Source organism: Lepidochelys kempii, chromosome 16 (assembly GCF_965140265.1).
Source record: "Lepidochelys kempii isolate rLepKem1 chromosome 16, rLepKem1.hap2, whole genome shotgun sequence".
NCBI classification, from domain to species: Eukaryota; Metazoa; Chordata; order Testudines; family Cheloniidae; genus Lepidochelys; species Lepidochelys kempii.
Window position 1 is genome coordinate 25,355,488 of NC_133271.1, and position 14,690 is coordinate 25,370,177.

Here is a 14,690-nt window from a genome sequence, read left to right on the forward strand (position 1 = left end):
CAGGGGCTGAAAGACATACAGACAAAGGACATTTTGTCAGTGGTTGGTGAGTAAATCAAGGGTCACCAGCCATGGGGACAGTAGGGATGAGCTGATAGCAGCTGGGGAGATATTTGGATGAAGGAGGGATGTTGGTGGCACCAGGAAATAGCTTTCATCTGACAACAGGCAGCACGAGGCTGTGGCAATTATATTATACACAACTTTACTACAATTAATGCTTGGACTCCATGCCTGGAACAGGGACTACATTTACCTTCTCACCCCTATTAGATAGTGGTCCTTCCATGTCTGCTTTGAGGTGCACTGGTGGAGCAGTGTAGGGAAGTCTACAGTGCACTTGCCCACACTGTACCTGACCTGTGAATGAGAAGAGGGCTTCAGCCTCTGTGACCTTCAATCAATTATTCTTTGTGCCAGAACTAAATTAGTTGCCATTATGCTATAAACAACACACACACCCCCTCTAGGCTAGGCAGCCAGGATACTGAGCAAGACATTGATCCGGACTGAGTAGTAGGAGGAAAGTCCAGGAAGAGTAACTTGGACATCCTTGCTTTGTTTCCAGCATACTGATGCTTAACAAAAATTAGCTTCTATCAAGGTGCATATGGATCAAAAGAGAGGGGAGAAAACCTTCAGATTTTCTTAAAAGCAAAATGATCCAGTGAAGTCATTGTACCCACGTTAGCAGCCCATTAATGAAGTGGGTGTTCTGGGACCGACCATTCACAAATGATTAATCAGCACTTAGAAGGATAGGAAGAAAACTTCTGATCCCATTCATGGGAACAAGACCACTCCATCTCCAAATTAAGTAATAACTACAGGGTCATTAGCCATCGTCTGCAATTTACAAGGAAAATGGAAGGAGGAATAATGACCAACAACGTGAAGCCAATACAATGACCTCAGCTGAGGATGACTGATCCTATTGAAAGACCATAACTAGGACTTCTCCTTTATCCATTCCCTTCTCCACCTCTCTGATTCTCTCCACCACAGCTGGCATTAAGCTCTTTGGTCTGCTCGGCTGAATAGACCCTTCAGAAAGCTCCAAAGGCCAGAGAGTTTTTCCAGGGGCCTTTTCTCTATAGGGAATCAGGCGCTCCCCTGACCATGGTCCACAATTAATAAGACGTCAGACCTGCAAAGAAGAGTATCTGCACCATTTGTGCACTGTACGTTCACAAGGAAGTTCTTGATGGCGGATATCTATGCAATGGCACCATTAACTTCTTTGAACAGACCTTCTCTTGCTACAAAGCCCTTACTTTCCCCAGTAGCAGGGTTGCCAACTTTCTACTTGACCAAAACCGAACCCTTGCCCCACCCCTCCTCCGAGGCCCCACCCCCACTCACTCCATTCCCCCTCACTCACTCACTTTTCACTGGGCTGGCCCAGGGGGTTGGGGAGGTGGTGAGGTCTCTAACTGGGGGCCAGAAATGGGGAGTTCAGGGTGCAAGAGGGGGCTCCGGGCTGAGGCAGGGGGTTGGGATGCAGGACAGGGTGAGGGCTCCGGCTGGGGGTGCGGGCTCTGGTGTGGAGCCAGAGATGAGGGGCTTGGGGTGCAGGAGGGTGCTCCACGCTGTGGCTGAGGGGTTTGGAGTGCGGGAGGAAGCTCCAGGCTGGGGTGTGTGGGGGAGTGCAGGCTCAAGCTGGGGATGCAGGCTCTGGGGTGTGAGGCCGGGGATGAGGGGTTTGGGGTGCAGGAGGGAGCCCCGGGTTGGGGGCAGGACTCAGGGTTGGGACACAGGCTTACCTTGGGCGGCTCCCAGTCAGTGGCACAGCAGGGCTAAGCCAGGTCTGGCTCCTAGGGGGATGTGGAGGTGTGGGGGGGTGGCAGGAGGCTCCGCGTGCTGCTCTCACCTGCAGGCACCGCCCCCAGCTCCCATTGGCCCCCCGCCTAGGAGCCAGACCTGCTGGCCACTTCCAGGGCGCAGCCCGGGGCCGGACATGTAGGGACTAGCCTGTCTTAGATCCGCAGGACCGCCAACCAGACTTGCAACAGCCTGATCAGAGGTGCTGACTGGCGCCACTAGGGTCCCTTTTCAACTGGGTGTTCTGGTCAAAAACTGGACACCTGGCAAGCCTACCCAGCGGGCCCATCTCCCTTTCTGCCCCCGCCACGTACACGACACCACGTGGTGTGGTTGACACTTACTCTCTATGTATCCGTGCAGGGTTACCATCCTGGCCCTCTCGGGGCTGCTAAAGGGAGAGTAGTGGATGTCATCAGAAAGCGACGAAGGGATCCGGGACTGGGGGGCTCCAGAAGGCGGCACCGTGTGCTGAGGTGTGTGCTTTTTATGGCGCGCTCTGCAGTTTTGAAACCAAACCTGCAACGCCAACAGAAACCAAACCATTTGGGTCAAGCGAGATCTGCACTGAGATTTGATCGATCACAGAGACCACAACAGACCTGGGGCTTCCTTAGAATTCTGTGCATGGGGAAATCTTCCCTCCACCACGCTGTGCTGACCTCGCTGCCTTTATTTTATATGTTAGAGCAGAAGTTTCAACGCCGTGAAGCATGAGCGTCAGGGCTCCTTGGCTGCATTTTTACTATTAATTTGCCTTGGCTCATGAAATGACACAATCCAGCTTTAATGCAATGATGAACCTGTTGGGCTTGATGCTGGAATCACTGCGTGAAATTTCATGGCCTGTGTTATACAGGAGGTCAGACTAGATGATCATAAAAGGTCTCCTCCGGCCTTAAAATCTACCCATTTTTAATGGACAGCTACCAACTGTTATCTTGGTCTTTCGGTGCTCAGAACCAAGCTCAGTGGAAGCACTTGGTAGCAATATTGTAACATCTTAGGAAGTTCCCCTAGCATGTTCCTGACCAGGACTTTGGAACAATCAAATAAAAAGACGTTCCCCTTTGCCAAGGGTCCACCCCGGGTTTCACACGGAGTCCAGTGCATGCCGAGACAGGACGTTGTGTGTGTCTCTTCACTGCAGAGTGAACATGGGCGATTGGCACGAACATCTGAGCTCCCAGGTTAGCCTAGCCCTGCCTGAGTTTAGCGGCCTCCCTGGCGCTGCACTCACCTGTGTGTGTTCCTAGAACTTCTGGGGGCGCATCCCAGAGTCCTTTGTGCTGCAGCAAGCTGAGCCACTCTATGAATCCTCCCCAGTGAGTCGGGGGGAAACCTGTCTTCTTGTCTTTCTGGGCACACAGGGAGAATTGTGGGAAGGCTTTGGAGGACTATCATACTTAAGTGCTTCACTGCAAAGCGAGTGAGTTACCATTGTGACTGAAAGCCTCACTCAGACTCAAGGTTTGTGTGTGCATGCGGGGGGGGGGGGAAGAGGCATTGGGGCAATGCCTGGGTTAACTCTGCAGTGGAGACAGACTCATACTGTACAGCCAGGCAGTACAGACCGGTCCAATGAAACCAATAGGTGTGTATCTCATTGCTTGGATTAAAACAACACCCAGTAACCTCTGGCTGTAGTTAGGATGCTGAATCCTGCTTTTTCTGCTACAGTAAGATACACGTGAATGGCCATTTTTTAAAAAGTGCTAAAGTATTAATTTTATTTCTTCCTTTTTAATTTTTTTCAGAGGTAGGTCAGAGTACAAATGTTCCATGACTCTGAGAAACCCTCTCTCTTTGGTGGAGAATGTGGATATTGGATCACAGAGAAGGAAACATAAGTGTTTCACACAGGATTATGCTTGACAAATTGTTTCCTGATGAAAGGTCCTTTTTTAGAAAAAAAAAATCTGCACATGCAATTGCCCAATGTATAGTCCACTTGGTCGATAGAAACTTATTATTGGTCTTGGGGTTATTAAAGAGCCCTGTAACTGAGGTTTGAGCTAGATTTCATCCTACTAGACATTTAAATTTGCCTTTGGCCAGGCAAACATGGATGAAAGTCACAGGTTTGTTTTAGACTTTCAGGTTTTTCTTACATGCAAAAATAAGTCAGTAAAACATTAAAGCTGAGAATATAAATGCACAAGAGGGACAGGATGTTCAAGGTGAGATTCCTACAGGAACTGTACTTACTGCTTGCATAGGCAATGCTACTACTTAGCTGTTATATAGAGCTTTTCATCCGTAGATCTCAAAGTGCTTTATAAAAGACGTCAATGCCATCATCCCCATTTTACAGATGGGGAAACTGAGGCACATAGCAGTGAAGTGACTTGCTCAAGGTCACCCACCAGGCCAGTATCACAGCCAGGAACAGAATCCAGCTCCTGTGCTCTACCCACTGGGCAGCATTTCTATCTTACTCTCTATCATTATTACCTTCACTGCCTTGCTGCACAATATATACAGTGCACCCTCACTGTGATGGCTTTTGCAATTTCCTTACATATTTTCCTCATGGCTGTTGAAGTCCCTCCCACGTTCATTTGAAAACCTCACCCTTAATGTTTTCCAATGTTTCACCTGGGCTGCTCCTTGCTATCATTCTATTCAATGAAATGCACTGAACAGCTAAAGTTTCTTCGTATTGAGGAGTGTTTGTTCTTGGTTGTCTGGACAGATTTTCAATGACAAGGTAAAGTGGTTGGTGCCAGTATTAAAAGCAACTCCCCCCCCTTTAATATATTTGCACTGGCTTGGAGCTAGACTTCTTTGATTATACAAATTTGAAAAGAAAGAAGAGAAGGGAAAGGGGAGGAAAGAGTGGGAAAAGGGAGAGGGCGGGGGGGGGGGGAGAAGAACAGTGCTGGTACAATTAACGGACTCTGCAATCAAACACATGCACCTTGGAGCCACCACTTGCTAGATCCAGCTAATCCAGCGTGGCAGTTCCTAGCAGTGACTCAGCGATGGTCACTCCTACCATGCGTAAGACGACTGTGGAGATTTAGGCTAGTGATTCCCATGAATCTCAATGTGGCAAAATCCCCAGTACAGCATGGCACTAAGTAACACTGCAAAGCATCAGAAGAGCAGAGCTTCTCCCCCGACCCTTACCTGAATGACTCTCCTACTAAGTCCTGTCATATCTGCCAATTTCTGAAGGGTCTGTGCATCTGGGTTGTTATCCTGAGCAAACTGGGCCTGCATGACCTAGGGCAGATGGACACAGGGAGAACAGTCACCTGGACTCATCCAGCAACGTAACCCTACTCCAGGCAGAACCCCACGCCAAGGCCACTTTACCTGCAGCTGCTCCGCGGTGAAGGATGTCCGCGCTCTCTTTGCTGGTTTGGGTTGGCTGTCTTGCTCAGACGGGACCGCTCCTTCTAGTGTGATCCCATTGCCTGCAGGGAGAGAGGACAGTTCTGAGCACACATCTCTATGGTTTGTGGCTCAGTCTGTTTGCACATGCGGTTGCTGTATATGGTGGAATGCCAGTTAGAGCCCACTTACAGGAACCCAGAACCAGTCGTCTAAGAGAAGGGGATTTTCTCATACAGCCGGAGCAGAATTAACCCCCTCCCCATATGACTGTCTGGGGAGGTCACTGAAAACAGGAGCTTGCCCAGTAAGGGAGAGTTTTGGGTTGACGGGATTTGGGCTACTAGTTATTTTAGGTCATGCAAAGTGATTCAACTCCCCGGGACCTGACGCAGTGCCCCATTATTCAAGTCAGCTCCCATTGCAGAGCATAGGAGCTTGGCCCGACTGCAGGATCAGGCCCTGACCTCGATGCACAGCCCAAGCTGGGGAATTCAGGAGGAGCGTGGGAAAGAGAAAGAATCAGGGCTGGAGCAGTCACTGCACCTCTAGATCTGCTCCAAGCAACACAGACCCTGTTGCCCAGCCTCGCGCCGGAAGCCCCCACAGAGCTGGGTTCCCTGGCATACCAGGGCTGTGCACTTCCTGCCTGCTCCCACGTCCCCAACCCTGGGTTTTGGCTCCCCTGCAAGGCCTCACAAGGGGACAGGATTCCCCCACCCCCGGGTGTTTAACATGTGCAGAAATCATGCGCTTGCAAAGCTGAGTCCTGCGTTAGCTACTGATCGTGGCTGGCAATTAGCACAAGCACCAGCTGCAATCTACAGCCAGGGGGAGACATTTCCCTTCCAGCAGGTGCCGAGTGTTTCCTTTTGAGGAATATGAAGTTCTGTGGTTCAAACAGGTCTCGAAGCAGCATCCTGCCAGGGACGTTAGCAAGGCAGGTCCTCTCCTCCTTGATTAACATCTCTCTGAAACGTGGCCCCTATTGCCAAGCACCTCACAAGATTTATCCTCCCAACAACCTGCCAGGGCTGTTATCCCCACCGTACAGAGGGGGATGGAGGGCACAGAGACACGAAGTTACTTGCCCAAGGTCACACGCAATCTGTGGAGGAGCAGGGAACTGAACCTCAGTCCCCTAACGTAAGAGCGGACATTCTGAGTCAGACCAATGGTCCATCTAGACCAGGATCCTGTCTTCCCACAGTGGCCAATGCCAGGTGCCCCAGAGGAAATGAACAGAACAGGGCAATAATCCCCTGTTATCCGGTCCCAGCATCTGGCAGTCAGAGTCTTAAGGACACCCAGAGCATGGGGTTGTGTCCCTGTCCATCTAGGCTAATAGCCATTGATAGATCTATCCTCCATGAACTTACCTAGTTCCTTTTTGAACCCGGTTATATTTTTGGCCTTCAAAATAACCCCTGGCAAGGAGTTCCACAGGTTGTGCATCATGTGAAGAAATACTTCCTTATGTTTGTTTGAAACCTGCTGCCTATTAATTTTATCAGGTGACCACCTGGTTCTTGTGTTAAGTGCAGAGGTAAATAACACTTCCTTGTTCACTTTCTCCATACTACCCATGATTTTATAAACCTCTGTCATGTCCCGTCACGTAGTCAGCCTGCAACATTAATGTTGGCACTAAATAGTTTGAATAACTCCTGCACCAGCTTTGTATGGGCTGGCAAGTTCCCAACAGAGCGACACCACTTAGCACTGATGATCTCAACTTGGCACCAGCAGGCGTCTTTGCACCGTCTCCTCCAGCCCCAGGAACAGTTCTGATTTATCTAAGGCTAGTGCCTAAGAACCCCAATCAGGATCCGTTGTGCTAGGCGCTGTACAAACAATATAAAAAGCAGTCCCTGCCCTAAAGAGATCCCAGTCTGATTAAGACGCAGCACAAGTAGGTGTATCAGGTAACTGGGAGGAAGGGGGCACAGTAACAAGGACAAGCATTTAGATACCATACCAGCCGGTATCGGTAGGCACAGCAGAAGCAGGTCTCTACATTCCGAAGCTCTTGACTCTGAGCACCGAATCCAGGCCACATGGAAGTCATTCGGGATCAGCCTGGCCCTGGATGTTTTGCTTCCTTGCAGTACCTATAGCTCCTGTGCCAGCCTGGCCCAGGTGCTGGCACTAACTATGGGCGGCCCAAAGTCAGAACCAAGCCCCAGACGCTTGCCCAGTGGCGACCCTGCAGTGCCGTACTGGAGAAGTGCTGCCCGGCTACAGCTGCTGTCCTTCAGCTGAGACACTCCAGCAAGGGCCATGCCGCTCCTCCCTGCTGACTGTCCAGCGGGAGGATAAAGGTCTCCTGGCACTTTCAGAAGGATAAACCCTGAATCCTGGGCAACATCCCCTCCGTCAGTGAGCAGGTTCTAGTGCTCCTGGCTGTTGCTTCAGGTATAATCATTACCCCACTGCAATCCACGGGCAGCATCTACTGTAACTTTTCAGTTTGCAAAGTCCTTTGGAATCACTTTGGTAGTTCTGCTCTGCTGATTAAGGTGGGACCCACCACAACAAGAAGGCTCAGTGGGGAGAAAAAAAATTGGGGTCGGAAAAGTCCTCTTTGTTAGCTCTCCTGGAAACCTGAACATTGTAATGAGTTAAGCGAGTGCCGAGAAACACTTGGGGCGTGTCTCGTGAAGGAGATGTGGCTTTACTGACAGATAGCCAAGTCCCCAGCTACACAGCAGAGGAGTCCCTGTTTGGGGGTCTCAGGGTGAAATTCCCCAGCATACTTACACACCACTCGAGTCCCACTGAAGTGTAAAGTGGGGTGGGAGTGGAGGACATTCACGCTGCCAGCACGCAGGAATCGCACCATCCATTGCCCCTGCCCTGCACTAGCTCTCTGGCTAAAACTAGTCATTTCCATGGCTAAAAGACTATTTTTGCCATGTAAGTAGTTTGTGGGGGGGTCTTTCCAGCTACTTCTGTCCCCCAAATCCTCCTTCCATGCGAAGAATGTAAACCCCTCAGTTCTAAAGTCTGGATCTAGGACTCCTACAGTGAGCAGTGAATAAGACCTGTGGTGTTGGTCATCTGGGTTCCCTGCCCTCCCCGGCCATTGTGGGGTGCTTTTCTGTGGGGTATTTCCCAGGAGATATGCAGCTAAACCACTGCAATGAGGAAAACAGGAGAGGAAAAGGATATTGTGCGTTTGATTCATGCACGTTCAGCCAGAATCAGTTTGCGTCTGAAATACAGAACCAGGCCGTGCCTTGCCAGGGCCCACCCGGACACAAAGAGCTTTAGGGAGTGGGCCTAGGGCATGAGGTCACGTCAGGCCCCTGGGGAATATTAGAACCTTCATCTTTCACAAAGTCCTGGAAACGGCACCCACTATAAGACCTGCTTCTACGAAGTGATTCCTGAGTGCAGTGCTCCCTCCAGGGTCCTCAGGCACACTAGGGCTGGCCGTGCTCAGACTGGGTGGGTGCCTGAAGCGGGGTTCAGCAGCTCCCCCTTCCCTGCACCAGGAGCGGTTTGCTTTGTAGGCTGCACCAGGCTGTGATTGTCTTGGCCCACACTGAAGGGCTTTCTCAGCCAGTTTGACTTGTTCCTATAGGATGATGAATGGGATTCAGGCTTCAGCAACATCTGTTTATTTTTCTTATACATAAAACCTCATGTGCAGAAGAAATTGCTTTGCAATTACTGGGGTGGGGGAAATGTGTGGCCCTCTGCAATTCTCCAGACGTTGCTCCTCTCCACACCTTTCCCATCCTCTCCTCAGGGTTTCCTTGTTTGGTTCCAGTGCAGGAAACGCTGGCTTTAAGCTGCAGAATCATGCGGCATAGCCGCTCCGCCCAGCTGCCACTGGGCTGCCTCCTGCTGCTTGCCCTGCATGGCTGGTGTGATCTCCCTTTGGGAACAACCACCCTGTGCCTAAGCGGCAGGAGAGAGACAGCATCTCAATTGGTGTAAACTGGGGAAGCTCCAACCACTCCATTTACACTAGCCAGAGAGCCAACCCATTCATACCGGCTGGGGATCACAACGTTCAATACCCCCATGTCAGGGGAAGTGGCATCTTCCCCCTGCAGCCCCCTTCCCACCAAGAGCTAACCCTAGCAAACACAGCAGCACACCCGCATTGTTAAGAGCGGCGCTGTACCCCAGGCGTCGGTCTGCCATGTGGACTGACGTCCCGCAAACAAGCATCCCAGAGTCAGGACCCTCCCAGGCGGATTTGACATTTTGTTTTCATCTCGTTGCTTAAACCTTGTAAACACTCTCTGATTGTTTTCATGTCATTCTGGGTAATCGTTTCCACATGCAGCCAAGGATGGTGCACCACATTCACGTCTCTCAACAGCGCATCCGCCCGAGTTAAACACACACCGGCCTCCCCAGCAAACAAAAATAAGAATAGTACTTAGCACTTCGGCAGTGCTTTCATCTGCAGAGAGCTCTGATGTTAATTAGAGGGTAATAAATGGCAGGGGAAGGCACTGGGGACAAGACTAGCTCCCCCATGTGAAATTCTCTTATTTAAACTTCTCTTCCCTCCTCCCCCTTTCTCCTCAGCCTCTTCTGTGCTCCAAGAGTTTGGTGGAAAGATATGAGAGTCCATGATCTAGGCAAGAAACAAGCACCCTGTGAGCTCTCCTGATCACTCCTAGTCCAGTCTAGTAACGATCCTTGCACGCAGCTCTCCCACACAGTCTCTTTGTTAGCATTAGCCCTTTGGTCTCCTGCCTAACTGCAGCCCACAGAATAGCCTTAGTTTGTGCAGCACTAGGGAGGCCCCAAGGTTCTGCCCAGGCCAGGAGAAATTGTCACCCTAGGAGAAAATTAAGCTTCATTAAAAACCACTGTAGCACAATGCAGTTTGAATCACGTAATTGAGCTAAATGAATCTGCTTTGATAAGCAGGCAAGAACTCCAACACCATCCCTCAGAAAAACAGGCCAGCTGCATGAGGCCACGTGTGGAAACAGGAGCAAGGGTAGGCCATGATTCCCGACTCACCCACCTGCACTGTACCATGGAAAGCATTCCTCCCAAAAGGGTCTATTAAACCTTTACCTTTGCAGAAAAACCCAAGTGCGTCTCTCCGTCTCAGTACAGAGATAGCAGCCAGGGCTGGAGGAGACCTACCAGACTGAGCCACACAGAACTCGACAGATAAGATACATGGGGCCAGATCCTCTGCGGAGTCAGTCCCACTGAAGTCAAGGGGCTGCGCCATTTACACAGCTGGGGTCTGGCCATTGCTCGCCAGAAGGTGAAACAGAAGTGCTCTCAAGGCGTCTCAGTTCAGAGTCAGACACTCTGCAAGCACCGGCCACAGGCCTGCTGCTGTGCCCTGTGAGACTGACCAACCTGCTTTCACAGCCTGCTTTTATCACAACCTGTCTGTGTCCAGTGGCACCCTGGAAGGGCTCAAGCAGGGTTTCGAAAACCTTCATGTGACTCCCTGCACCCGACAGCACCTCCTCTGAGCCATTCGTATGGGAATAATGTTCTGTCAGCCTCATGACAGGGGTTTAGCTTCAAATGAGCATTTAGATCACAAAGCAATTCCTGCACCCTGCTGATTCCTGGGACCGTTCCTTCTCCCCTTTCAGAAGGCCACCTTCACAGGTGGTAGGTCTTCTCCAGTAACAATTTCTCTGGCAGCACAATGACTCTGCAGGCATCTACACCTCACTCCACACAAGCAGTCAAATAACAAAAGCAAACATTCAGCAGGCACCAGGCCACGCCGCAGTTTGCAGGGACAGACACTCAGCTCCCATGCTGGGGCAAGAGGAGAGGACAGTCCCAGATTCAGCATCAGGAGAGGCAGTTGCTGGGATTGGCCAGGGCTCCCTGGGGGCACTAGGGCCCTGGTAGAGATGCTGCCACTGACCCCTGCCGTCTTCGTCTTGACTAATGATAAATCCCTTGTAATGGCATAAGCACTCGTTCACCTCCACCCATTCTATTGGCCAGGGACACTGTGATGCTCACGTTATGGGCCTCACATCTAGCTAGCTTTCCCAGGGCATTTCCACCGGCCTTTCTGCATCCAGACCAATGCGTTACAAATGGCTTCTGGCTGTGAGAATACTACTGGCTTATTTGTGATAACTGCAACGTGCAGCACCACCTGAAGACAATGCTGTGGGCAATTCTCCCCAGCCACCCGAGAGGGACGGTGTTCTTTGTCTCACTGTATAAATGCTAACTATTATATGCCCGTATTTTCTCACATAGCTGCGTTATCGCCTAACCCTCAATATGCCACATAGATACAGAATGTCTGAGACTGGTTTTTTGCACACGTAATTGTACATGTCTGTCAGCTGGGCACTAACAAAGCACAGCTCGGCCCCTCCCACTCCGAAATGCCCGGCCAAGGAACAGTGCATCAGCTCTTACTGAGTTGAGAAGCTGAGGAAAAAAGCAGGACAGTGCTAGGCTCTCTCTGGCATTGTGAGCTTGCGTCCTCTCCAAAGCGTTCTAGACCCTTCACCAAAAACTTTGGCGCGAAAGCAGTTTAGATGGCTCAATCAACACCAGGTTTAATGGCAATAACCTGTAAAATTGCCACAGGTTCAGGGACGCAGACGGTGTCCCTGACCTGACACTCGGCTCACGCCCATGGCACAGTCACAATGAAGCTTAAAACCCAGGATATGCCACCTCAGCAGCTCGCCCCATGGCACAGTTACAATGCAGCGTCTCACAAGACTTGCTGACTTCAAGGTGAACTCACCAGGGACCCAAATCCTAAAGCTGAATGTCATCAGACTCCAAACATCCCAAGTCACCCACCGACCAGCTGTGCGTAATGCACGAGAGCTAGGGACGGTGCTCAAACAATCCAACTTTTCAACCCTTGGGCCTTTCATTTGACTCCCCACATGGCCAGCTCCTCCACATCATCCATGCCGAACTTCGCCATTCCCACGAGAGCCTCTTCCACCCCAGCCCCCGGCATCTCACAGTCCAGCTGCCTTGTTCATTTCCAGCAGCCAGTTCTTACTGTATTTTATTGGTATAAAATATAAACACCAGCACTCTCCAGCCCTGAGTGCAGTCCAGCCCCGCACTGCCCTGTGTTCGATTAGCTCAGCCAGTTGGGTTCTTTCTGTGTCCATTTGAATGTTGCCACTCAGGAAGAGGGAGCTGGAATTAGTTCAAGGGGAAGGGAGCTGCTCAGTTTTGCATTTGACCTCTGCTGCTCCCTGAGAGGTGTGGGACTTGATTGAGAAACCAGATCCTTGCTGTCTCGCTCTCCAATTGTGCTTACAGTAAGGGGAAGGTCAGCGCACAGTCCAGCACAACTGGGAAGTGGCAGGATCCGTGGGAGGGCAGGGCCAGTGGAAAATGAGGGGAATGTTTGGTCTGACTGCCAGGTTTCCCATCTTCTAGATTTATGACTCACCGACTCAAAATCCCTACTGCTTCCTGCCCCGCGTGCTACAACGGGAGACCAGCAAACCCAAGCAACAACGCATCCAATCAAAGCCAAGAGCGGGGCCTCCATTTCCTTGAGAGAGAACTCTCGGCGCCCAGGCCCTCCCGTGCGTTTGGGGGCAGCAGAGCTGAGAGAATGACAGCACCACCCCTCCCCCCTGCCTAGTGCTACCACGAAATCTTTGCCAGATTAGGCCCCTCAAGGCTCTTCCAGGACCTCAGTCACCACTTTGGATCCTGCTGGGCTCCTGGTAGCCTAGGGAAACGTCTGCCTCGGGCCTCCTATTGGAAGGCCAGGGAGGAGGAGAACAAAGGGCTTGTTTTGCTCCCGGGTGGCACCTAGACACGTCACCTACACACAGATAGAGCCCCAGGGCAGTTGGGAAAAGCGGCAGCAGTGGGAGGCTCCAAGGCAGGAGAAGAGGCAGCAGACAGCATGGGGCGGCTGTTCGCAAGGGGCAGCCACTTCTCACCCAGAGCAGCAGCAGCTGCATGGAGCTCAGCGCTGCCGGGGGTACAGAAACTAGCAAGGCGAGTGGGAAACAAATAGGTTAAATTGGCCATGCCACCCCAGTGGGAGGTTTAACCCTGTGGAGACTGTGGGCACGTCTCTGCAGAAACTGGAAAACACCAGGGCTCTAAAGCAAAGGCTCAAACTCTGCCCTGGGGCACACACAGGCCCCCGTCCATTCCGGACGCATCTGAGGGTGGAATTTTGCCCACAGAGAACTTGCCCACCAGGGATGATGAGGTTGGTGTTTGCTGCCATCTGGACTGCCCAGCTTTCTAGGTAAGCCTCATCCAGCCAGGGTTGCTGGAACAATTTGTATAGTGGGGGTGCTGAGAGCCAATGAACCAAACTGCAAAGCCTGTATATGAGGGAAACCACTTCAAGCCAGGGGGTCCAGCAGCACCCCCCGCTCCCAGGGGGTCCAGCAGTGGGCTGTTTGAACTGGCCCTAGCATCAATGCACACAGAGATGGGCTAGCACCATGGCTTAGTTACCTAGTAAAGGAACAGGAGGGGAAGGCGGGGAAAATCCGCTTATTCGGCCATTCTACTAACATGGAGGGTGACATTCTCAGGAGAGAGCAGTGCCAGCGAGTATCCCGGAGGGTCTGCATACCATTTTCAGCTGCTCGCTTGAGGTTCTCTATCATTGTGTCATAGTGAATCCGGCACAGCACTTTCTCTTCCACCAGGCCAAACTCCTCGCCAGTAGACAGCTGCCTTTTACAGGAGAAGCAGGCAAAGCAGGCAAGATGGTAGGCATTGCCGCGGGCTCTCCTTACCCAGTCGCTGGCATAGATCTGCCTGCCGCAGCGGGCACACTTTGTACCAAATCGACTGGAAAAAAAAAACAAACACAGAGAGAAAGGGTGAGAACTAAGACAGGCTGCCGCACCGTGATTGTCATTCATCTGTATGACGCCCCACCAGCATCAGTGGGGCAGGCCACACAGACACAGGCTCAGAGACAGTCCTTCCCTCAGAGAACTCGTGCTCTAAACAAACCAGAGGAAGGGTGGGAGCGGAAAGCGATGCCCAGAGAAGCCAGCTGACTTGCACACAGGAGGTTAGCGGCATGGCTCTCGACTCCTGGTCAGTGTCTTACTGCCTCCCTGGATTGTTGCGAAGGGATGGCTCTAAATACAGGCCAGCTGCACACGGACTGGAGTGAACACCACTTACCTAGCTGTGTGCAGCGTTATTGTCACCGTGACAGTCCCAGGACAAGGTGGGGGGAGGTGCAATACCTTTTATTGGGCCAACTTCTGTGGGGGAGAGAGACAAGCCTGAGAGCTTACCCAGGCCAGACCTGAAGAAGAACTCTGTAGCTCGAAGGCTTGTCTCTCTCCCCTACAGAAGTTGGTCCAATGAAAGATATTCCCTCCCCCACATTGTCTCACCGCTGACATAGGCCTTATCACTCAGCACTGTGCCACGGGCGCGCCCAGACGCCACGGGCAACAGGGTCAGAGAAATCCTTGAGCTAATAACCGTTCATGCTGCATTAAGCCAACCAACCAAAGCAAAGGTCCAGCAGATAGATTTGTTTTGGGGTCCCACAGCCATTAGTAGAGAGGAGAGAACCCCACGTG

General features: G+C 51.5%; 1 protein-coding gene across 1 annotated transcript in view; it reads right to left on the reverse strand.

Moving 5' to 3' along the window:
- The window catches only part of LHX6 (LIM homeobox 6), a 42,656-nt gene that overhangs the window by 5,766 nt on the left and 22,200 nt on the right, over nt 1-14,690 (reverse strand). The window contains exons 4-8 of the mRNA XM_073314417.1: nt 13,715-13,935; nt 5,143-5,243; nt 4,954-5,049; nt 2,166-2,340; nt 257-360 (exon numbers count right to left, since the gene is read on the reverse strand). Of these exons, the coding sequence (XP_073170518.1) occupies nt 257-360; nt 2,166-2,340; nt 4,954-5,049; nt 5,143-5,243; nt 13,715-13,935 (697 nt within the window). The remainder of the gene's footprint in view (nt 1-256; nt 361-2,165; nt 2,341-4,953; nt 5,050-5,142; nt 5,244-13,714; nt 13,936-14,690) is intronic.